General features: G+C 40.3%; 1 protein-coding gene across 1 annotated transcript in view; it reads left to right on the top strand.

Annotated features, from left to right (window-relative positions):
* PTBP3 (polypyrimidine tract binding protein 3) overlaps positions 1–18,139 on the top strand; it is a 45,401-nt gene extending 27,262 nt beyond the window's left edge. Inside the window, exons 5-15 of the mRNA XM_082205317.1 lie at positions 162–308; positions 1,869–2,033; positions 3,472–3,582; positions 4,540–4,714; positions 6,449–6,537; positions 7,124–7,264; positions 7,653–7,686; positions 8,725–8,817; positions 9,344–9,560; positions 10,933–11,010; positions 12,367–18,139. Of these exons, the coding sequence (XP_082061443.1) occupies positions 162–308; positions 1,869–2,033; positions 3,472–3,582; positions 4,540–4,714; positions 6,449–6,537; positions 7,124–7,264; positions 7,653–7,686; positions 8,725–8,817; positions 9,344–9,560; positions 10,933–11,010; positions 12,367–12,499 (1,383 nt within the window). The 3' untranslated portion in view covers positions 12,500–18,139. The remainder of the gene's footprint in view (positions 1–161; positions 309–1,868; positions 2,034–3,471; positions 3,583–4,539; positions 4,715–6,448; positions 6,538–7,123; positions 7,265–7,652; positions 7,687–8,724; positions 8,818–9,343; positions 9,561–10,932; positions 11,011–12,366) is intronic.
* Positions 18,140–23,708: the final 5,569 nt, after the last annotated feature.

Here is a 23,708-nt window from a genome sequence, read left to right as displayed (position 1 = left end):
GCAATGTTTTCTTTTGTAAATAGATGCATTTTTAAAGGACATAACAAATATAAAAGCAGCAGTCTGTGCACGGTTTTCTGTTTGTTTGTTTGTTTGTTTGTTTGTTTTCAAGTGAAAGTGGTTTTACAATCACAATGTTCCTGTGTTTGTGTTAATTGCAGGCTTTCCTAGAAATGGCTTCAGAAGAAGCTGCCGTTACTATGGTGAACTACTACACTCCTGTTACTCCTCACCTCCGCAGCCAGCCTGTTTATATTCAGTATTCCAATCACCGAGAACTTAAGACTGACAATCTACCCAGTCAGGCTGTAAGTATGGTACTTTTTAGGAGGGGCAGGGGAATCCATAGTATTCATTAGAACTATTAGTATGTAAATGATTTTCAAACCACTTAAATATCCTGTTTTTATAAGCCTTTAGTTTGCTTTCCTGAAAGCAGGTCAGTGCTTTGATTTGGAGCAAAGGAAGTTGAATTTCAGCTACTTTTAGTTAGCTGTTTAAAAACTTTCATGTTTTGTTACTAGGCTGGACAGTACAGCTAATAGATAAAGTTTGAAGGTGTGCTGACTACACATGTGAAGGTCAGAGGGGTGCAGGAACTGTGGCAGGAGAGGTTTTCTCCACCCCCATGAGGACTTCTCAATTTTTCTATTGGAAAAATCGGGAAGGGGGCATGTACACCGGGATGGGGAAACACCTGGAAATGAAACATCTTTTGAAGGAGTGAAATGTTGCAAAGGCAAGGTTTTGCTCACTCATAATATTTATTCCATTTATTAAATCGTTCCCCGTGACGTACTCCGAAGCAATTTACAATATACTATAAAAAACAGTGAAAACAATTGCATATATAAGAACAATTACGTAGTAAAGATTTTTACACAAGACAGTCAACAGCAGGGGTGGGGAAGCTTTTCTGCTCCCCCCTCCTCTGACTCACCGCACCCAGCAAAGCCACCTGGTTTTTCGGCACTTCGAGTGCTGTGTAAAGGACTTTTGACAGATGCCAGGCACCTGACACTCTCTAAATTCCTGAAAATGAGCTGGCTTTGCAAGCCCTACGCTTGATGTTTCAGAAGCACTGAATACAGAATGGGAAACTTGTAACCTTCACTAGTGTGGGCCGTACATCAGGGGTCGGCAACCTAAGGCCCATGGGCCACAAGCAGCCCACGGGGGTCGTTTAACCGGCCCACAAACTGCCCCTGAACTGAGCCACTCACTTGGCGAGTCCCTGCGCACTGCGATAAACCGGTGTGGTGCGGGCACTCGCTTTCATGGTGTTGAAAATCACGCAGGCGCTGAAAATCACGTCTGTGCTGGCACTGTAAATTGCGGATGCATGCGCTCATGTGTGCGCGCAATCCGGTCCATGGAGGGATCTCCGCTGGAGTGAACTGGCCCAGGCAAGGTAAACCTTGCTGACCCCTGCCATAGATGAACAATTTGCACACTGGGTGCAGTGGAGAGAAAGTGTAAGGTTACGCTTTGGGGGGCACATAGATTCTTACAGATTGTAACTCTTTAAATAACGTGTGTGCAAGCTAACAATGGCATGTACAATACACAAAATGTTATGTACTGAAGTTCTCACCCTGGGCCAGCAGGGGGATACTGTAGATAGTTCAGGTCCACATATGCAAATAAGGGATCGAAAGTGACGTTCAGTGATTGGATAGTTACAGAAACTTGTTACAGTTACGTTGTACTGGAGCTCTATATAAGCAGGCTGGCTGAACCCTTCAGTTCAGTTCTGTTCTGGCCTCTGAATAAACAAGAGCTGTTTGAAGAATTGCTGTGTCGTCTGATATGTTCACCCACAACTTAACACAAAACATTTTCATCCTTTCTTTCCACCCCCTCTTTAGAGAGCGCAAGCTGCATTGCAAGCAGTGAATGCGGTGCAGTCCGGAGGCTTAGCCCTTACAGGTGCTCTCGCGACTGAAGGCGGACTACCTCCTGGTCAGAGTTCTGTTCTTCGAATTATAGTTGAGAATCTCTTCTACCCTGTAACTCTAGAAGTGCTGTATCAGGTAAAAGATTTTAAGGGAAAAATCCAATTACTGTATTTTTCCGTGTATAAGAACCTGTTTTGGGGGACTCAAATTTAAGAAATTTGCACTGTGCACTATCCATGTATAAGACGACTCCCTCTTTTTGGCATAATTTTAAAAGAAAAAAACCTAGTCTTATACATGGAAAAGTCAGTACTTTTTTTTACACTGCTGTATTTGGTAATGAAAAACAAATTGTCAGATGCTTATTCATTCACTACTTCCTCTCCAGGGCTGATCTTTCATAGTGCTGGGCTGGTCATCTATTTTCTGACAAGGGGAGGGCATCTGGTGATGATTATTTGCTAAAGAGAGTATATGCCTATAGTGATTGGCGCGAACAGCACCAGTTATCTGGTCACTTGCATGCATTCAGAGCATAGCTGTCAACTTTTCCCTTTTCTTGCGAGGAATCCTACTCAGAATAAGGGAATTTCACTTTAAAAAGGGGGAAAGTTTGCAGCTACAATTCAGAGTGCAGCCTGTTTCTCTCTTATATACTCCCTCCAAAATAGCCACAGATGCATATGGATACAGATTGTTCCCCTCAATTGCCCTGGAGAAACCTGTTTCTTCTTGTCAATTATTTTTGCTAGACTGTGACGATAGGTTTGGCTAAAAGGGAAGATCTGAACCTGGAATTATATATTTAACTCAAAATTAATAGGGACGCGGGTGGCGCTGTGGTCCAAACCACAGAGCCTAGGGCTTGCTGATCGGAAGGTCAGCGGTTCGAATCCCTGCGACGGGGTGAGCCCCCGTTGCTCAGTCCCAGCTCCTGCCGACCTAGCAGTTGGAAAGCACATCAAAGTGCAAGTAGATAAATAAGTACCGCTCTGGCAGGAAGGAAAACAGCGTTTCTGTGTGCTGCTCTGGTTTACCAGAAGCGGCTTAGTCATGCTGGCCACATGACCCGGAAAAACTGCGGACAAATGCCTGCTCCCTTGGCCAGTAAAGCAAGATGAATGCCACAACCCCAGAGTCATTCGCTACTGGAATTAACTGTCAGGGTTCCTTTACCTTTATCCTTTTTAATAGGGATTAATTATGTATTCATTTAAATATTCTTAACAATTCTGTTGTGCTCTAGCTGTATGCATGTAAGCAATCATTCCTTATAGAACAATTAAATGATTTGAGTGGCGTTTGCTTCACTCTGCCGCACGAGTAGTAATATAACCAAACAATTTCACTTAGTAATAAGGCACAGCTATCTAGTTATTTCACTGAGAGAACCTCTTCACTTAATGATTTTGTTATTTACATGTGGTTCTCATGACAGAAAAACATCTCTGTCCGTGTGGTTAAAAAGTAACATTGATTATTTTGCTGGGGGTCGGGTACACATGAAGTTTGCTTCTCAAAACTTTTCTGGAAAGTATCAAGGTATGAACTGGCTACCTGCATTTTTATTCAGATCTTCTCCAAGTTTGGGACAGTCTTGAAGATTATCACTTTCACAAAAAACAATCAGTTCCAGGCCTTGCTTCAATATGCTGATCCAATGAATGCACATTATGCCAAAATGGTAAGTGCAAAACTATGCACCTGATAAGTTTTGGATTTTGACCATGTTAACAATTTGCTGTGTATGACTTTGAGTTTAACATGCATCTTAATTTTCCAGTGTTTTGTGTCACTAGTATCCCATTTGGAGTTGCTAAAGGAGGTCCATACCAATATACATTTGTGGCACATACCGGTGCAGTGATTGAGTGATTGTCTACACAAACCTGTCATAGCAGGCTTTGTTTCTAGATATTTAGTCAAGATTTTTAAAGTCAAATTTAAAACTACTTTATTTAATGGTGTCTTCCGAATCTTTTATATGTTTTATGTGTTCAATATGTCTGGATTACTAATGTTTTATGGATGGTGGGTGTTTTTTGTTTTTTTTTAAAAAATGATTTTACTGTCTAAACTATGCCAATAAAGGCTGAATGAATGAATGAATATTACCTTGTCCACCCAAAAGATCTTGCATAAAGGGCCCAGATAGTTAACGTAGGGGTGGATGGGCATAGTTGTAAAAATCTCTTCTTTGCATGTTAAGAAATGACAGAACAGTCATCCTTTGCAACTGTCATAAAGTATGACTGGCAACCATAACTTACAGGTAACCATAACTTCCAATTAGAGTTAATTGGAAAAGCATTAATGATACACCATAAGCTTGACCAATGCAGATAATAAAACAAAATGCTTACAGCATTTGGATGTGTGTGCTGCTTACCTTGATGGCGTGTGGTGGTAATATTGTAAGGAACTGTATGAATGATGCCGTTCTTTAAGACTGTAGTGAATATTAGAGAATGGACTTGGAAAAACATGGAGGAATGGCACAAGAAATGTTCACTAGCTGCTTGCCCCTTCTGCTCTACCCAAAGCATGTTCAAGATTGCTAAAAGGATTATCTTGCATATATCAGTATTGTAAAAGATTAGGACTTCATAAACTCAAGTCAGCTCTTCTGTCATCTTTACAGGCTCTAGACGGTCAGAATATCTACAATGCTTGCTGCACTCTTCGTATTGATTTCTCCAAGCTAACAAGCCTTAATGTAAAATACAACAATGATAAAAGCAGAGACTTTACCCGTTTAGACCTTCCTTCAGGTGATGGACAGCCTTCCCTTGATCCCACTATGGCTGCTGCCTTTGGTAAGAACGCTTCATTTCTCTGTGTGTGTTTATTTTATGTACCAATTTTCTAGACTGCCCTTCATTAAACAAAGGAACTTAGAGCGGTTACCAGCATAATATAGTACAACAGACAATGTATAGCAATAAAATACAATCTTTAAAACTAATAGCTAATAATATAAGCAGTTCCAGGGGGGTGGGGGGACAATATCATTTGCAACATCAACAGATTTAATCCAAGATTTCCAATATTTATAGACAGCTTTTCACCACAAATTGAAAGGCAGCCCACCAGTATTTGCATACTAGAATTCTTGCTAATCTAGGTAAAAATGGTGGGTATTGTATTTCTTTGTTTGGTATCAGTATTCATGCAGGTTGTGTCTGACTGAATAAGTGCTTTGTTGCTGGTTGCATGTATAATGAATTACAATGGAAATCGGAATTGTGAATAAATGATTAATACCTATATTGCCAATAGTAGGAATGGTACCAATCCATGTCTTATAGGTGTTTAATATATGGTCTTTTTGCTGTATTTGTGTAACTGCCATATTGTCACTAAAGATAAGGGGTGATGGAAGCTGCTGAGTCTGTTTAGATTGGAAGGACAATTTACAGCTGTTTATGTAGCAATTTGCATCTAATTAGGTTAAGTATCACAGTTCAAGTGTGTGAGTATACTTCAGGAAATGTAGCTTGAGTTTCTCTGATCAGGACTATCTCTGCATATTATAAATCCCAAATATTTATCGTCTAGCTTTTTTATATTATGCCTCAATTTAGAGCAATAGTTTGACCAAAACATTCAAAGTTATTTCGCTGTTGGATTTTGCCCTTTGTAGTGAGAGCTGGGAAAACTATTATGATTTGGCTGAAAATATATAATAGTCAGATTTTTCTTTCCTTCCCTCATCACAATTTCAAATCTGCCACAGAAAAGGAACAGCATGATTTGGACTGCTATATGACAAAAAGGAACACTACCACCTGTTAAGCTTATTTTTAGTGCATTGTTGATTTTAATTATATTTTGTTCCTAACTGTTTTTACGGATAATTTCATTGTTCTTTTTGTAAACAGCTTTGGGTTTTGTTTTATTTTTTAAAGTCAGACAGTATATAAATATGCAGAAAATAAAGTCATGAAACTTAAAAAAATAATAAGACAAAGGGCTGGTGTACAAAGCTGATTCTTGCACTAGATTTTGGATTTTGCGGCGCAACCTTATACACATCTACTCAGAAGTAAACCCTCCAACAACTTTATACTGTGTAAGCCACTCTTGTGATCTTCAGATGAAAGGTGGTATATGAATTAAATTAATAATAATAAAATACACTTACTCATAGGTAAGTGAGTATAGGATTACAGCCACACTTTGTGAGCTGAGTTGTGCAAATGGCACAGCTGCTATTGATCCCATGATTGCTGTATCGTCTTGAAGTACAGCACAGACACATGTAGGCTCTACAGCAGGCACCCCCAAACTCGGCCCTCCAGCTGTTTTGGGACTCCCATCATCCCTAGCAAACAGGACCAGTAAGGGATGATGGGAATTGTAGTCCCAAAGCAGCTGAAGGGCCGAGTTTGGGGATGCCTGCTCTAAAGTGACTAAAAGCACCGAATGTGTGTATCCAACCCCTGAAATAAGTGCCAGGTTAATTTAGCAAGCCTTAGAGGAATTGAAATTGCTTTCTGTTTTCTCTAGCAGTTAATCTCTTGCACCCTAATTTAATTTCTCTTTTTTAGGCACTCCAGGTATCATCTCCTCACCATATGCGGGGGCTGCTGGTTTTGCTCCTGCCATTGGGTTTCCTCAGGCAGGCAAGTCCTTTTCAGTATGCATAAACCCTGTCTGTTATTGGTCTGTCTGTTTTTGTTTAAACAAATTAATTAAAATGGGCACTGGAGTAGACAAAGGACCTAGCATGCCTTTGTGTATGTAGGCCATGATACTGTCAGAAAGCAGTGTCTTTTATACTTTTCTGCACTTAATTTTAGTTAGAGAGCTTGGGGCATTTGGGAATTCATCTATCTTTGGACAGGAAAATGTTTTTTTTTTGCCATGTTAAAGTGAATCATTGTAGCGGGGCTGTTCTTTTTGTACCTGTATTTAACAACTAGCTGGAAGTATGAGAACTCAAACCCCCAATGTATTGAAATAAATCTTAACTCATCAAGAAATGGAAAATCCGTAAGAATGGGATGGTACAGTTTCGGTTTGTCTTATCAAGATAGGCTGCAAAGATTTATTTGTGGTACTTTAACCAGGTGAGGAGGAATAAATGGCAGGCCTTTGCTTATTTATGAAGCATTTATTATAGTATGTTTCGCTCTGAGCTTGTGCTTTAAAATGAGAGATAAAAATTGAACTGCCATGTGCATCTTATGAAATATTTCTAGAGATCTATTTTGACTTTTCCAGGTCTCTCTGTCTCAGCTGTTCCCAGTGCACTTGGTCCTCTTGCAATCACCACCTCTGCTATGACTGGGCGAATGGCTATCCCAGGAATGACTGGAATGCCCGGAAATTTCGTTTTGCTTGTTAGCAATCTCAATCCTGATGTAAGCCTCATATGTAGTACTAAAGTTTATAACGTAAACATAGTTTGGAGTTAAGCTTATGGCACTTAACCCAAAATCTAAACTAGAGATTGGATAATAACCAGTATTATCAATGAAAAATATAACTGAAATAACTTTTCATGATGTGTGTGTGTGTGTGCGTGCATGCGTGTGTGTGTGTAAAAAACATTCTGGGACAAGGGATGTTTGAAGTAATTTTACTTTAGAATAGCACTTTGGTTTGCCTAATATTGTATTTCACTATCTATTCATGCACTTGCTACCTGTTAAGGTTCTCTGGCAATCCTAAAATAATTGACGCACCTTTTCTTTTTAATACATTATGCTTGGTTAAAAAATATTGCCTTGTGATTTTTTTTTTTTGCAGGCAATCACACCAGATGGACTCTTTATTCTGTTTGGTAAGTTGGTTTGTGTACAACACCAGATTAAAATAATACAGATATTAGCTGAGGGACTGGTTTTTCAAATTGTGTTGTTTTTAAATTCCACGGAGTTGTCTACATGTGGTGATAACTGTTAGGCAGTAGTTATATCTTAGAACAGGAGTGAGGAAGCTTTTGGAGCCTGAGGGCTGCATTTCAATCTCATCAACCTTCTGAGGACCACTTGCCAGTGATAGATAGGTTAGAACTGGGCAGGGCAACAAATGTAAAGTTTACCTTTGTGCATAAGGCCACTTTCTGTACACACTGATACATCCCTCTGCATTATTCATCCAGACAAGAAAGCGGCATTATCAGAGGATGCAGTCATGCAAAAGAATTTGAGGGTGAGAAGTATGGGCAGTGATGAGTGTGGTCTGAGGAAAGGGGGCACATTGGGGACAGTTACAAGGGCCAAATAGGCCTGCTGGGTTGTATTTTTGCTCCTAGATTGAGGTTCCCATTGCTGTTTTAGAATAATCTGTCTCCCCAGTAACTAGTAAATGGATACGTGTCTAGATTCTTTGCTAGTTCTTGCTGCATTCTCAGCTGTATTCGTTGCAAACACTGATAATCAGATGCACATTATGTGCTTCTTAAACATATATGTACTGGGCCAAGTAAATGATTACTTCAGGATGGAATAATTGAGCTTAGGATAAAACAAACTCTGGATCTATGCATTCATGTGGAAGATGTATGTATTTAGTACACTCATCATATTTGTGCAATGTCTGGCTCTATATCTAACAAGCTTCACCAGCTTCCTGGTGTGTGTTTTTTAATGTTCTCTTTGAAATGATCCCTAGCATGACATGGACGTGATACTCCAGTGTTGCATATAAAGGGTTGCATTCAATTAAGTTTTACTAGGAATAGAGAAACTGAAATTAATAGAACTAACTTAGTCTTGGTCATTTGTTCCATTGGATCTACTTGGTTAAATAGTAGCCAATAACTTGAATGAGATTGGTGCATAAGGTGTGTTGAAAAATACTTGTTTTGCTTTTGCAGGTGTTTATGGTGATGTCCACCGTGTAAAAATCATGTTTAATAAGAAGGAAAATGCCTTAGTTCAGATGGCAGATGCAACCCAAGCCCAACTAGGTAATAACAGTGTCATGTTACAGTTTGCATAGGTCCGATTGAAGAGCACCTACTCCTTTTGGAGTCTTCATTAATGGGAGGGAGAGGGGATTTTTGCTGTTTCCTCTGTGTCACCTCCTGTATTCTGGGGGTTTCCCCCAACTTGTTGAGCAGGTTTTCAGGGGGAAATGAGTCTGTCCACCACCTTCCGTTAAGGGGATCTGCTGTGAATCAAAAGCCCTTTTGCAAGCAGAAGGGACCAAATGGATTAGATCCATTATTTTAAGCGTCCACGATTAATTTGAAAGAGGTATTCAGTCGTAGTAGGAAACACGCTTGACTGAAAATAAAAGATGTGCTGGAGTAGCAATATTCTGTGCTTTCAGACGCTGTCTGCAAATCAGAACTCTTGAAATGTACAACTGTGACTGTGAATAGAGCTGAGTTGAAGTGTGTCTACTCCTCACTTATTTGATAACTGGGGCAAGCATTTTGTAAGCACAGATTCAGTGGAGTAGCGTTCCAGCTGTTCTCTTTCTTTTTCTAGCCATGAATCACTTAAATGGACAAAAACTATATGGGAAGGTGCTGCGTGTCACACTCTCAAAGCATCAGACAGTACAGCTTCCTCGTGAGGGACAAGAGGATCAGGGTTTGACTAAGGACTATAGTAATAGCCCTTTGCATCGCTTCAAGAAACCCGGCTCAAAGAACTTCCAAAATATCTTTCCACCATCTGCCACTCTGCACCTATCCAACATTCCGTAAGTATCTAAATGTGAACAGGGCTAGCCCAAATGACTTTTTCTACTCTGCAATCATATAACAATAATAAATTTAAACGGAGAACAATTTGCTGCCCTTCCATGACATCAGAAATCCCTTGCCCAATGGCAGGGCTGGCATTGAGAGAAATCCCAAACAACTGGATTTGAGAGGCAAGAAAGAGCATGGCACATCTGAATTGCAGGACAGCTCCTCTAAACCACTTGTGTAAAAGTCTGCTGCATGACTTACAGGTTTTGTTTACATGACCAATAAAACAAGCCAACTTGTAGGCCATGGCCTATATTCAGAGAAGCCATTTGCTCATGGGCTCGAAATAAATTCTTTTGTTCCAGCACCAGCAGCTTGCATCAGGAGATGCTAAAGAGTTGCTTCAGAAGCTGTAAATGTCTGCATCCTGGGTGGAGTTTCTTGTGCAATAATTCCATGGATTTTAAGAGCATCTCAAACATTTATGTGGAGCCATAAAGAATAGTAGAATTCTGAAGTAGTCTAAAACACGTTGTATTGTGTTTTTAATGTTCAGTTGGGAGCCACCCAGAGTGGCTGGGGGAACCAGCCAGATGGGCGGGGTATAAATAAATTATTATTATTATTATTATTATTATTATTATTATTATTATTATTATTATTATTACTACTACTACATAATTCTCTATATAGCAATGGTTTTCAATCTCTGATCTAAACTGGTGCTGGATTATGTCTGATTAATTGCTCAAGGGAATTTTAGATTCCTAATAGTGGGTGATACCCTACATTAGACATAGTCAGAGTTAGATCCATTGTAAACAATGGAATTAAGTTATGTATGTCTATTTATTTCAGTGGCTCTGCTTTTGAGTATTATTTAGTTACAAATCACCCTGGAGTGGGTGGGATATTAATGGTATAAGCAGGGTTAAAGAAAATATTCAACACTGAAAAAAGTAAACACAGCAAGCCCACATTCTTCCGCAATAGTACATAATAAAAAGACAGCCCTACAACCTGTTAGAGCTAAGAAGGTTACATCATTCAGAGGAATTGAAGTTAAACAAAATATTACAAATTCTGCCAGATAAATTTGCACGTAAGAGGGGACAAGAGCCCAGAAAGGTTGGTTGCCTACCCTTTATTTGTGATGCTACTAGAATATAAGAAACCCAGATTGTCTGTGAAATGGGAAAAAGACAAAAGGGGTGTTGTTGAACTCTGTTTTCTGGACAGGTAGGCATGGTAGTAAGTTACAGCAACACACCTTAAAAGCTAACCAGTTTATTTTGACATAAATAAAAAAATGTGGTGGTTTTTGTTGTTGTTGTCGAGACCTGAAAATTTAGCTAACACGAAGGATTTAATCTATTACAGACCTTCTGTCACAGTAGATGACCTGAAGAATCTTTTTGCTGGTACTGGATGTATTGTGAAAGCCTTCAAATTCTTCCCGTAAGTATCCACTGTAAATTAAGTTTTTTAAAGCAAGGAATTCATCCATTGCATACATACAGATGGAAAATAAGGAATAACATGAAATTCAATACTGGGACTTAATCCGGGGTAGGGATGTAATTATATGAACTTGCACCACTTAAATAGGTCCTTTCTCTTACACATAATTTCCTGTAAAGAAAGCTGAGAAGCTATAGCTGGAAGTCTTTGGTTCAGCATAATCTTGCACTAAGCAAGGTTCTGGAAAACTAATGTGTGGAAGGAAGGGAGACTTAACCAGCTAGCGGCTGAGCTTCTTGGTGTTCATCTCTTGAGATGAAGGCCAAATAAAAGACCAGACATGAAATGCCTACAGATTGCACCATATCTATCATACTGTGTGTTTGGAATTGTCTTGTGGTTCTGTTTCACTGATTATCTGTCAGAGATCAAGCTGAGGAGTGCTGCTCTGATGAGGAATGGTGGGACCCTCCCCCTCCCCCTGCTCCTGACCAGGATCCTGAAGCTTCCCAGGAGCAGTGGATCAATATAGATTTGGAACAGTGGTTTGCAGAGGGGCACAGTTCTGAAGACAAAAGTTGGAATGAACTGGGGTGTGAATAGCAAAGTGAAGAAGAACTGGAAGAGAGAGAGCTAACAGACTCTCTCTTGCTGGAAAGTATTCAGCATATCAGTCCAAGGTCAGGCATGGAGCAGGCATGTCCCAACAGGTCGATCGTGATCTACCGGTTGATCACGAGATGTCCATGGTCGATCGTGTGATCATTAGCGATTGCCCCCCACAAAAAAGAAGCTTAACAGCTTTGCCTGCCCTAAAGAAAAGAAGAAGAAGCTCAACAACTATGGCTCCCCCCCCCCAAAGCACAACAACTTTGCCTGGCAATGGCCATGGGTAGATCACAGCCAGTCTTTTTATACTGTGAATACAGTCATACCTCATGTTATGTTTGCTTCAGGTTGAGCGTTTTCGCAACCAGAGGTACCACTGTAGATCTCATTCTCTTGGGAGTTGGACGTTCCTGATAAGGTGGCTGTACAAAAAGCCATGATTGTTGCGAGATCGCTTTGCAAGATGGGAGTTACTAGGGGGGAAGTGGGTGGAATCCTTAATTGGGAACACCTTTGTTCCGAGAATGAATGCTTTGTTCTTTTGCTGTGGCCGTTAAGGGCTCTTTAAATGGTAAGGGACTCTTCACTTTGTCCTGCTTATCTATGGCCAAAGGGGAGGAGGAAGCTGGGTCCCCGGAGCCTGACATTATCCTGACACTTAGTTCTAAAAGTGCACTAAGATTTTGGGAAGTGAGGAACTCTTTAAGATGTGGTTGGGATTGACACTTTCCTTTTCACTTTTAGAAAAGACCGCAAAATGGCTCTCATCCAGTTGGGCTCTGTGGAAGAAGCGATCCAGGCTCTTATTGAGCTTCATAATCATGACCTTGGGGAAAACCATCACCTCAGAGTTTCCTTCTCCAAATCTACAATCTGACACTTCTGTGACCTTTTGCTTTTTAAGACTCTACCCGCAATTACCAGTAAAATTCAGACAAGAGACTGGAGTAGCCAAAACCAACGCTGCGTCCTTAAACCATTAAACTTGTGTGGCTCATGTGTATTACTTTACACAGTAAATGAATCAAGGGATGATTTTTCATATCTTCTCCTCTTTAAATGGCTAACAGTCCTCCACGAAATTTTCTTCTGTAGTATTTAATAACGCAACATTTTCAGTAGAAGCCCCTCTTTTGTTTTTAATGATTTCAGAGGCATATTTTTTTGGTTTTTATTCCAAAACAATGTTACACAACATTTCTGTGCCCCGTTAAACTATCTTATGAAAATAATGTTTTCAAATAGATATAGTGGATTATTTTAAGCACATAGAGTGTTCTGTGGGGGATTTATTTGACCCCTTAGCTAAGAATTTTAATCAGTACCTGTTGAACATATTGGAGGAAAGGCAGTGCCTTCTTTTTCCATGGAGCAAAGTAAATTTTTTCAAATAAATTGTGTAAGTGACACAGGTAAATTATTTTAATGTGATCATAGTGAATTTTTAAACTAGGTATTGAATCATGGTGTAAGAGACCACTAATTTTTATTACTATGAAATGCTGTGTAATAAGATTTTGGAGAAAATGAAAGAAGAAATATGTCCTGATTTCAAGTTTTGTACATTTCTTTCAGAAAAAAAAATGTTTACACTCATAAGGAAAAAAATTCAGGTCTGTCATATGGTTTGACAAATTTTTAGAAAGGTTATTTTTGGTAAGGTCTTGTTTAAAAATATAAAATTAAACCTCAAGGGTTTTTTGTACCACTATAATCTCTAATACTTAAATCAGAATTACTGTGTATTTACTTAATTTCTTACGTGCCTTATTATGTGCTTATAATGATACAATAGTTAGAGTTTTATCTGAAGTATCTTTAAACTGTATTGTGGCTTGGTGAGATTTTTTTTCCTTTGTCCTAGTTTTTAAACGCTTGGTGATTTTAAAAAAATGTTTTAATAAGTAATAGTCAAATCAGATTTTTGGTGCTTTGGTACAGGGGTGGTGGTGGGGGACTAAAGATAACTCAATGCACATCCTTATAGGCCTCACAATATTTTGGAGGTTGCAGTTGAGTGACACCACTGTTGGGTTTTAAAGAATGTTCTCCAGTTTCTGCATGATATCTAACCTGTAGAGCCATTGGCTCTTTGAGAATATTTTGCCTCAGGATTCCTTTTCACCCAACAGTACTTGCTTGCTGTACTAAATGTGGACTGGCTTTCCTCCATAAATATCACAACTTCAATACTGAATGTTCACTCCTCTTTGGAGAGCAAGATGAGATGCAATCTTAACTATTTTTTTGTGAAATCTAGGCATACACAGATTATTTCTATGATTGTAATACAATGTTTTTAGAGGTGTCTCAAGATGTTACGTCTACTGAAATTTTTCATTGTTTTGTAAGGTATTCCTCTCAAGTATAAGGGTTATTAATCCTTAAATTGTGTTGAAGATGGACACAGAGACTTAAGAAGTGAAATGGAGTGTAATGATTTGTAGCTCTCATTCTGCTTTTGGATTATTTTTTTTAGCAAGTCAAATTGCTCTGTGAAGACTGGCTGTTGGTCAGCAAAAAGAATTCCATAGCTTTAGATCTTGTTTGAAAGCTTCTTTTAAAATGGTAACTTGGTAACTTATCTTTGAGATGTCAACTTCTTGATAACATCACTGTAGGATGAAAGGATAGTCAGTGAGACATTTTTGCAACCTTATATAGCTATATTTGTGTCAGCTGGCTGATAAATCACCTTTGGACATTAAATGAATGTGTTCATTTTGTCACCCGATAAGAGTGTGTGTAACGCTAGACTAACGTCCAGTAATAACTGATCCCATATTCGAAGTCCACCACTGCTTTGCAGCTGTTTGGAAATGGCATTTTAAAGCACCTAGAATACCAATATCTTCTTTTTTTAGCAATGCAATTCAATTGGTCCCAAAATCCAGCCTAAATGGGTCTCCTTCATTCCATGGAACCATGACTTCAAGTAAGCATGTTCAAGATGACAGCCCATTTAGGTGTGTAAATTAAATAGCTTTTTGGATTTATATCCCCAATCAGTATGGCTCCTCTTTAGAATAATTTGCTAAGTTACCTTTTAATCTTGGTCACCATGTGTTTAATGCTGCTACAAAGGGGACGTTATTGCAGTTGATGAATGTACCTGAAGTAGGGGGAAAACAAGTTCTGAGAAATGAGCATTAGCATGTATAATATCAAGGGTGGGGAGTGTGTGTGTGTGTGTGTGTGTGTTAGTGTGTGTGTGCGCGCACACACATGTGTGCTTTGTGAAGTTTCCTATATGTATGCTAATACACATTGCAAGCATTTAATTTATTGACTTAACTAATCTAAAAACAAAACGTACCTTCATAATGCTTAACAGAGAAGTAAATGGTTAATCCTAACATGAAAGACAGCTTCACTTAGTCCCTAGAAAATGCCCTTTCTAGACAACGTGTCGTTGTAAGTAGTCATTTCTCGACTACTTTGAGTTGTAGGGCGTGCGGTTTATATGCTGGCAAACTTTTTTTTGAATTTTATTTTGCATATACTCAACATATTCTGTGTGGTCTTGTCATAATTATGTTATATTCTGTATTGATCATCTTGGTTGTAGTGCATGTGTGTTCAATGATTGGGTGGTTGATTTCCTTTTTGTAACTGTTTTTCCATGAGGTGCAAATATGAGAAATGGCAGTACAGTACACACTTTGTTTGCATTTAAAACAGTAATTCCATTTGCAGCAATAGCTAAGCTTGATTTCCCCCCTCCCCATCAAAGCAAAAGAAACTTAGTCCCACAAAGGTGACACTTTCTGGCCCCTTTATTCTTTTGCTGCAGAACGCTAGCATCTGGTCTGTCACCATTTAGCAGATCTACAGTGAATGTCCTGCAAGATTAAGGTGTTCAAGAGGATGTTGTTAGCATACCTTTGTGAAAAAATATTTGACAAGAAGTTTAGTGCAGAGTAACTTACTTTTCCAGACTTACTTGGATCTTTGTAGCATTCCTATTATCAACTGAATTTTCTCTCGCCCTAAAGCGGTTGTGATTTTAAGCTGCAAGTGGCCCTTGCTTTCAGATTGAATCCTGTTTGTGTCCCAGTCACCTGTGTGCCAGACATTTCTGTCACCTGTAGAGTATGGGATAGGTGTTTAGGGCTTTGGCCAATGAAGTCTTTGAAGAATGCTGACTTTTAATAACATTTAAATATTTTTGCTCATTATGCAACCTCAGCAAAGGTTCTTCCCTTTTAGCATTTTGGGCGAAGGAAATATTTTTCTCAATTGGAAGATTTGCAGTTTCGTTCATTGTAAGAAAGAAATGCTAATGAATCAAATTAAGGGATATGTAACACCACAGGAGCCAATGTGGTTTATAAAATAAACAAGCCTAAATCTCCTTGGTGTTGAGAGGCCAGATTTAAAAATGGTATTTTAAGTTACTTAACTGATTAGTCACCTACAGTTGCCTATGATTCTTACTTCTAGAAACTAAGCCATTACAGCTTTCACAACCGAAAGACAAACTGCTGCTAGCTTTGGATGCAAACTGGAAGGAAAAACTGGCTCAGGAAGGCCAGAGTGCATAGTCACAAGGCTTCATGTCTTGCAGTCTTTGCTTTTTAGCCCCACGATAATCTGGGGAGAGGGGCTTTTAATACTCTAATGAAATTTTTGATTGCACCGTTAAATCAACTAAGCCCATCCAGACACTTTTTGCAAGTTACAGAACTTCAAAGATACGTTCATTTTAAGCCTTGCCCCCAAACTTGGTTGCCTTTCGTGTCTCCCACCAGTTGCACGATTTCTGTGCTTGGAGAATTTATTGAGGGCTCGTTGTGCCTATATCTTATCTCCGAATGTAGCCTTGAGTTGTCCATGTGGCACCTCTTTTTCCCAGACGGAGAGATTGTGCAGTGGAATCTTGTTGCTGTAAAATAAAGCAGAGCGTGCGAATTTTGCAGTGAACAGGCCTATCTAACTGCTACACTTTTTACTATGACCAAGAGAGAGACCGCTGGATATGGGCTTTTTTTCTGGGAATGACAAACCTGAGATGTGCTCTTTCAGTCTTCATCCTGTTATATGTAGTATGTACTGCTATTTTCAAAGGAGAGGGGCTGCGTAGTTTACTGTATTAAAGCCATTTTTATTTGCCTTGACTTTTTTTGTGGACTGGTAACTCTGAACAAAACTGTCAGATTCAAAACAGTTGTGCTGAAAACTGTTCAGGTCGCACAGAGATTTTCTTGAAGCAAACTAACTCCTAATTGTCTTTGCAATTATCTGTCTGTGGTATATGAGACTGTTCTTAATTTTTAAATCAAATCTTAACAATTAGGAATTATTTGAAGAAATTTAAAACTTCGAAGATTTAATTTCAGGGTTTTTACGAAGAAGAAAACAATATGGGACCAAAGTTTATGTGCCTTCAGTAGTCTTGTGTAATTTTCTTGCTATCTCTTTCAGTCTTTAGAATAAATACTATTGTTTTCAAGAAAATGTGTATTTATATAGTAAAAAAAACACACCAAATGACCCATGAACTATCCATATGTGCAGTCAATTGCTAACTGTTTCATTTGGGTTATAGTATCCCTTTGCTTTCTATCATTATAACATGAACCAAGTTGCACCACACAGGAATTCATGTTCAACTCTAGGCATGTGGCTCGTGGTTGTCACAGTAGCTTGCAACTGGGACATTATTAAATATTGAGGATCCTTGTATCCAGAAATCCTCAGTTATAAATGAAGAGTGCATGCTTTGGTAGAATTTTCAATTCTTGGATCTATGTGCAGTATTAGGAATGATAGTGAAAAGTCTAACCAGCGATGTACTTAGATTCATCTCTCTTTGACCATGTTTTTTGCTGTTTCCCAAATTCATTCTCCTGTTCCTGAAAACAACTCATCCCGGTCTCAAAATACAGTTGCTGACCAAGCAAATTGTTGTATCAGATTTGTCACCTCATTGCAATGACCAAAGATTGTCTGCTCTGGTTTTACTGAGACATCTTGCCAGTTCTCTCTCTTTCTCAAGCGATTTTTTTTCCTGAAAGACTCGGTGTAAAGTGGCCTTTTATATGAATGTTATTGGTGAATGGACTACTTAATGGGAAATCAGATTTTTTTAAAAAAGAAAGAGAAAAGCGAACCAAATGTAATGGCATAAGGCAAGAGGCTGATGGAGAGAGAGTGCTGTGTTAAGAGAAAGATTGGTGCGCAATTACAAGAGTCAAAACATTCCCTTTTCATGTCTTCACAAATCCCTTTTTAAGTTTGTAAAAATATTCATCTTAACACAAGAAAATGCTGTAAATATTTATAACAACATTTTTTACCTGTCAAAAAAAAAAAAGGTTTTTGGGAACAAGTATAAAATGGTTTTTATATTTAAAAAAACATCAATTATCTTGTATATTTTGATAAGCAACAGTACCAGCTTTCGTTTGTTAAGCAGCTTGTGGCAATTGGAGGGGGGAAAGGATTTCATGTTGTTGAGATGACTTGATGTTATAAATGCAAAGAAGTTGAAATATTAAAGAAACCTATTTTCTAACTGCGTAGTGCATGGTTAATTTGAACTTCTGTACACTGCCGGATGCTCCATTTCTTTTTAAGTTTTGTGTATTTGATTATTACTTGAGTATCTATACTTAACTCTTTTTCTAACAACTCTAGTTGTAGCATGCCTCTTAATAAATGTCATGACATCTGTACTCTCAAATTTTTCTGCGTTCTTGTCTATTACTTTGGGTTCCCCCCCTCCCCTCTAATTGTAAAGCTAATGTCTGTCTCTCTTTTGTGTTCCTTTCTTCTATTGGCCATCTGCACTTGCTCTCTCCAGATTGTGTTTAAAGTCTGTGACAAGCTACATTTTCACAGAGCATCCTTATGTTTTAAGTAACATCACATAATTTCAAAGAAACAAGAAGAGGCTGACTCTTGTTTCTCATGCACGGGCAAAACAAGTCTTTCAACAGTGCTATCCAACAAAGGCATTGTGTAAGCAGAATGACTTCCACTTGGGCAATCACTTCCTCCCCTTCCCCCTCATATACCCCCCCATCTGCTCTGGAAGTTTAAGGGGAACCCTTGGAGCATATTTGTGTGTGTGTGCATGCAGGACACATGGGAAGGGGAAATTCTACTTCAGGATCAGAAGTCATTTGTGGTTACTTTATTGGCTATAACCCAATACGAACAACTGAGTAGCTTCAATATTTTACTGAAGTCAATTTTCCAACGTTTTCTGCTGAGCCACTCACCATGTCTCTTTAAAGCAGGGGTCAGCAAACTTTTTCAGCAGGGGGCTGGTCCACTGTCCCTCAGACCTTGTGGGGGGGGCGGACTATATTTTGGGGGGGGGAATGAACGAATTCCTATGCCCCACAAAAAATCCAGAGACGCATTTTAAATAAAAGGACACATTCTACTAATATAAAAACACACTGATTCCCGGATTGTCCAAATTTAGAAGGTGATTGGGCCGGATCCGGCCCCTGGGCCTTAGTTTTCCTACCATGCTTTAAAGTTGAACCTTGTTGAGATGCTTAAGGAATTGCACTACCTTATTTGTGCCTCTTATTTAATCCAAACATTTATTTAATAGATTTTTTATTTTAAAAAATTATATACTCTCACCTTTCTAAGATGCATGAATTACATGTTAGCTCACGTCATGTAAAACTGCAAATAAAAAGTATAATATCACCAAACTCAGCGGGAAGAAGCACAACACATCGCAAATAGTTTTCCAGTGTCAATAACTCTGCCTTTCGCTGGCTTGTAAAAACTTTGTTCTGCCAACCTTTTGTCAAACACTCAAAAGATGGAGCCATCTTTGCCTCCTGAGGCATGGCATTCTGTAATACTGGTACAACCACCAGGAAGGCTGTATTTCTTGTCCCAAGCAACTGTACTTTTCCACAGTTGGCAGGATACCCAAAAGGACATTCCTGCAAGATATGAATAAGTGGGCAAGTTGATATAGGAGGCAACACCCTGTAACCGAGCCAGATAGGGGTTTACAATGTACAAAAACACTTCAAATTATTCCCGGGTAGAAACTGGTAATTGGTGCAGGCATTGCAGGGCAGGTGTTCTGTGAGCCCATGGGGTAATCTGCTGCTAACATTACTGGAAAGTACATTGCACGAATCCAGTCTAGATAGTGCTAGAGCACGTTTTGTTCTAGTTGAACCAGACCTCGGGAATGGGCACAACTATCACACCAGCCTAGAACAATGCAAAGACACACCTGGCCACTGGCACCCCCTAGGAACTCTCCACTTCTTCAGAGGCACTGCCACCCCACCCAAAGCAAGTTGAATCCCTAGTTCATCTTCCTGATCATGGGAAACTTCTGTCTTGTCTAGTTTATGTGTAAATTTATGAGCCCTCATCCAGCTCATTTATCACCTTGAGGCACCCGTTCAGGATATCTGCAACTTCTCTGGTACTAGATGAAAAGAAGAAACAGAGCTGTGTGTTGTTGACCTAAAAGCATCATAGGTGAGAACCTTAAACCCCGAGGGACACAGAATGCCAATTGCCCTGTGTCTAACTAGGTTCGCCTCAGCATCACCACTTGAATATGATCCTTGAGAAACCAAGCCACCTTAAGAACCAAGGGAAACCAAAGGCTGATTGCTAACTCTTGTCTAGCACCAGTTCGAAATCACTATACTGTAGTAGACCCATGACTTAATGTGCCATAACTTGGGTGCATTCAGCTTTACACACTTGGGAGCGGGCTATAAAAGGGGAGGGCATCTTGGGGGTGGGGACTTAGGCAACCCCACATGCCGTTGCACCCAGTGTGTTTTGACTACATGCGATTTTGGCTTTGTGCACTTTCTCCAGAACGTAACCTCCACATTCTCTATATATTCATTTGTACCCCACGCCAAGCCTTTTAGATGAGGGAGTTACTGGAGTGGCTTGGGATTAGTTGGAAGTTGCAGATTCTCTTCCTGAGACTCTTGAATGTAAGGCGATTCTATGCCACTCTGCTTTTAAAGCTCATGGGGCCCTGTCACAGAATGTTGCAGCGAGAAGGGCTGTTGGGGTTTCATTCTTTCTTCCTCCTTCCACCAGCCATTATTCTCCACCCCTTGAGAATGCTCAGTAATCACTGGCTTGTTTTAGGTGGATAAAGATTCTCCATTTCAGGAGTTTGGGTTTCTGTGGAGAGTGCTGTATTCTATCCCGGCTACATTAAAACATTGTATTTCTCCACTGATGTATATGGGCAGCTCATTGTGCTGTTCCTGGGTACATTTTAAAATAGCTTCTCAGTGTGAAACATGATGTGCCCTAGTTTCTACACTTTTTGTTTCTGTGTGTCTTCTTCCTCTGCCCTCCTTTTTTCCTTCTCTAACCCACGTTTCTGTTTTTCTCCCTGTAACAGTCAGCATTATATGTCAATTGAACATTCTCAGTCCTCATTGTTTTGGTGAACATCTCCCCCACCACACACTTCAGCTTTAGTCACAGCCGTGTGAATTTTCCATTCAACTGTGTCTTCAACTGCTAGGCTGGGGCGCACGGGGGGGAAACATCAATAGGAAACAGTGGCTATGCCTACTTCATTATCTCGTTTCTCAACATTTTCAAACCATGTCTTCTGCTTTATCTTCAAACTCTCCCACCCTACCTACAGTGATGAACATCTGAAGTTAGATGCTGTGGCCAGTGTATTGATAACCAGACTTTTCATAAGATCATCAGACCAAAGGCCCATCTTGGTTTGGGTTCTGTTCTCACAGTGGCCAGCCGGATGCCAGAAGCAGGACATGAGTCGTCCTTGTGACTGACCCTCAGCAAGTGGTATTCGAGAGCACAGAGGCATCATCTTCTTAACAGGATTGAGGGGGTGTCAGGATGCTGTCAGCAGCTCCTGGCTGGTGGCCCAGGAAAGTATTGATGGGCTGGGTGTCCATCAATATGTGGATGGTACCCAGCTCTACCTCTCTTTCAAATCAGAACCAGTGAAGGCGGTGAAGGTCCTGTGTGAGTGTCTGGAGGCAGTTAGAGGATGGATGGTGGCTAACAGATTGAGGTTGAATCCTGACAAGACAGAAGTACTGTTCTTGGGGGACAGGAGGTGGGTGGGTGTGGAGGACTCCCTGGTCCTGAATGGGGTAACTGTGCCCCTGAAGGACCAGGTGCGCAGCCTGGGAGTCATTCTGGACTCATAGCTGTCCATGGAGGCACAGATAAGTTCTGTGTCCAGGGCAGCTGTTTACCAGTTCCATCTGGTATGCAAGCTGAGACTCTATCTGCCCGCAGACTGCCTCACCAGAGTGGTGCATGCTCTGGTTATCTCCCGCTTGGACTACCAGCCATGGAGCTCAGTGGGTAACTTTGGGTCAATGCGCAGGCTTGGTGAGGAAAAGACAAGGGTGGGGGGAAGAAATGTTGGGGCCCTGTATTCTTACTACAGCATGCCGTTTCCAACGGCTGATCTCTTGCATTCTGCTGACAAAATGGAAGTTACAGTGAGGCCGGCTGTGAAAAAAACTAACTGCACTCTGGCGCAAATGTAGTTGTGTTGGGTTCCTGGCTGTAGCTGCAGTGATTTAGTAACAGCATCCTGTTTTGAAAAGAAACCTGCATGTTAGGCAATGGTCATGTAGATGCTGCTTTAACTGCATAACTGTTGAGAAAGTCCTTTTGTTGTCAGCATAACAAGACATCTCTTAAGGCAGTAGTTTCCAGTTGTGTGCGCCAAGGCCCACTTCCGTGCTCTTAAGGAAAATTAAGGTGTGATATTGCAAAAATCCACCACTCACAGCAGCAACACCCCCTTTTGCACTAACAACCCACTCACTGGCTCATATACAGGCAGTGGCAGCTGCAGATAAGAATGTGAGTATAGCTAGCCGACAAGTATGGGGGAGTCCCAGATGAATCAATGTTGCCCAGAAAAGCACATTCCTATTCCTGAGCTGGCCTAAGTGGACAAAAAATAAATGATGGTGGGATGACAGGAGGCAATAATAAACTACAGGGTCCCCTCATTCCTAAGCAGTATGCATGCTAGAGTAAAACAAAATTTCTACAGCAGAACGATCCCTAGTCTGGTGTGTGTGTGCGTGTGCACAATAGTGTGTGCATATGTGTGTAGTGTATCAGGCCAATTTGCATATGTATTGTGACGTATTCTGATGTCAATGAGCTACGAAGTCCTGATCTATCTCTGCTATTAATCCTCTTCCAGTTTTATTTCTGTAGTCTCTGATTTTGCCATGCACAAAAGATAAATGCAGGTGAAGCTCTCCCTTGTTAATGGACACAGGAGCCAAACTGACTTAAGCTGTCACATAGCCTCTCCTCCTTGCAGAGGGAAGGAGTTGTGAGTGGGAGCCATTTCCCGTGTTGACAGGGGGCGTTCCGGCCCCTGCTCAGACGTCCTGGCTGCTGTGCCACGCCCCCAGGTGGCCAACCAATCAGGTGGAGGCTTGGGGGCGGGGTTTCGCCGCTCAAACGTGGCCACGGCAAAGCTCCCCATCCTTTGCACTGCTGGCTTTCATTGGATCACCCTCCCACCCTCCCTTTAGTTCAGTGCTTGGTTCTTGACATTGCTATGGACCTGCAGTTGGTCACCTTGGTTAGCCAAGAGGCATGGTAGGAATTTTTACCCAACTGGCAAATTGGCCCCGGCCACTTGGTTTTTCGCCTAAAAGGTAAAGGGACACTTGACCATTAGGTCCAGTCATGACCGACTCTGGGGTTGCGGTGAAGTTAAAGAATACTATACAAATTATTGTCATCCGCACTTTGGGGATATGCTACCACAGTGAAGTTTGTAACAAGACATATAATATATAAGCTGCAAATCTTTTTCCTGCAATGTAGACAGACGGTCTATTGCAAAGAGGAAAGAAACATATTTTCTGTAAGTCTTTATGAATTTCTTTGCTCCTACTCTACTTTTCAATCCATATACAGTACTTGCTATGTTTTGGTAAGCTCACAAAGAGCCCTGCTTTTAACCTTCAGCCGTGTTTATCAGTTTAGGGAAAGATATGTATTTCAGTTAAAAGGTTTTTAATACAAAAAAACTAGGTTGTATGCTCTAGTTGCAAATTTGCCTTCTCATTCAGGTGGCAAACGTTTTCACT

This window comes from Podarcis vaucheri (genome assembly GCF_965113315.1).
Source record: "Podarcis vaucheri genome assembly, chromosome: 17".
Taxonomy (NCBI): domain Eukaryota; kingdom Metazoa; phylum Chordata; class Lepidosauria; order Squamata; family Lacertidae; genus Podarcis; species Podarcis vaucheri.
Note: the sequence above shows the minus strand (reverse complement) of the source record. Positions and strands in the feature narration are given on the sequence as shown.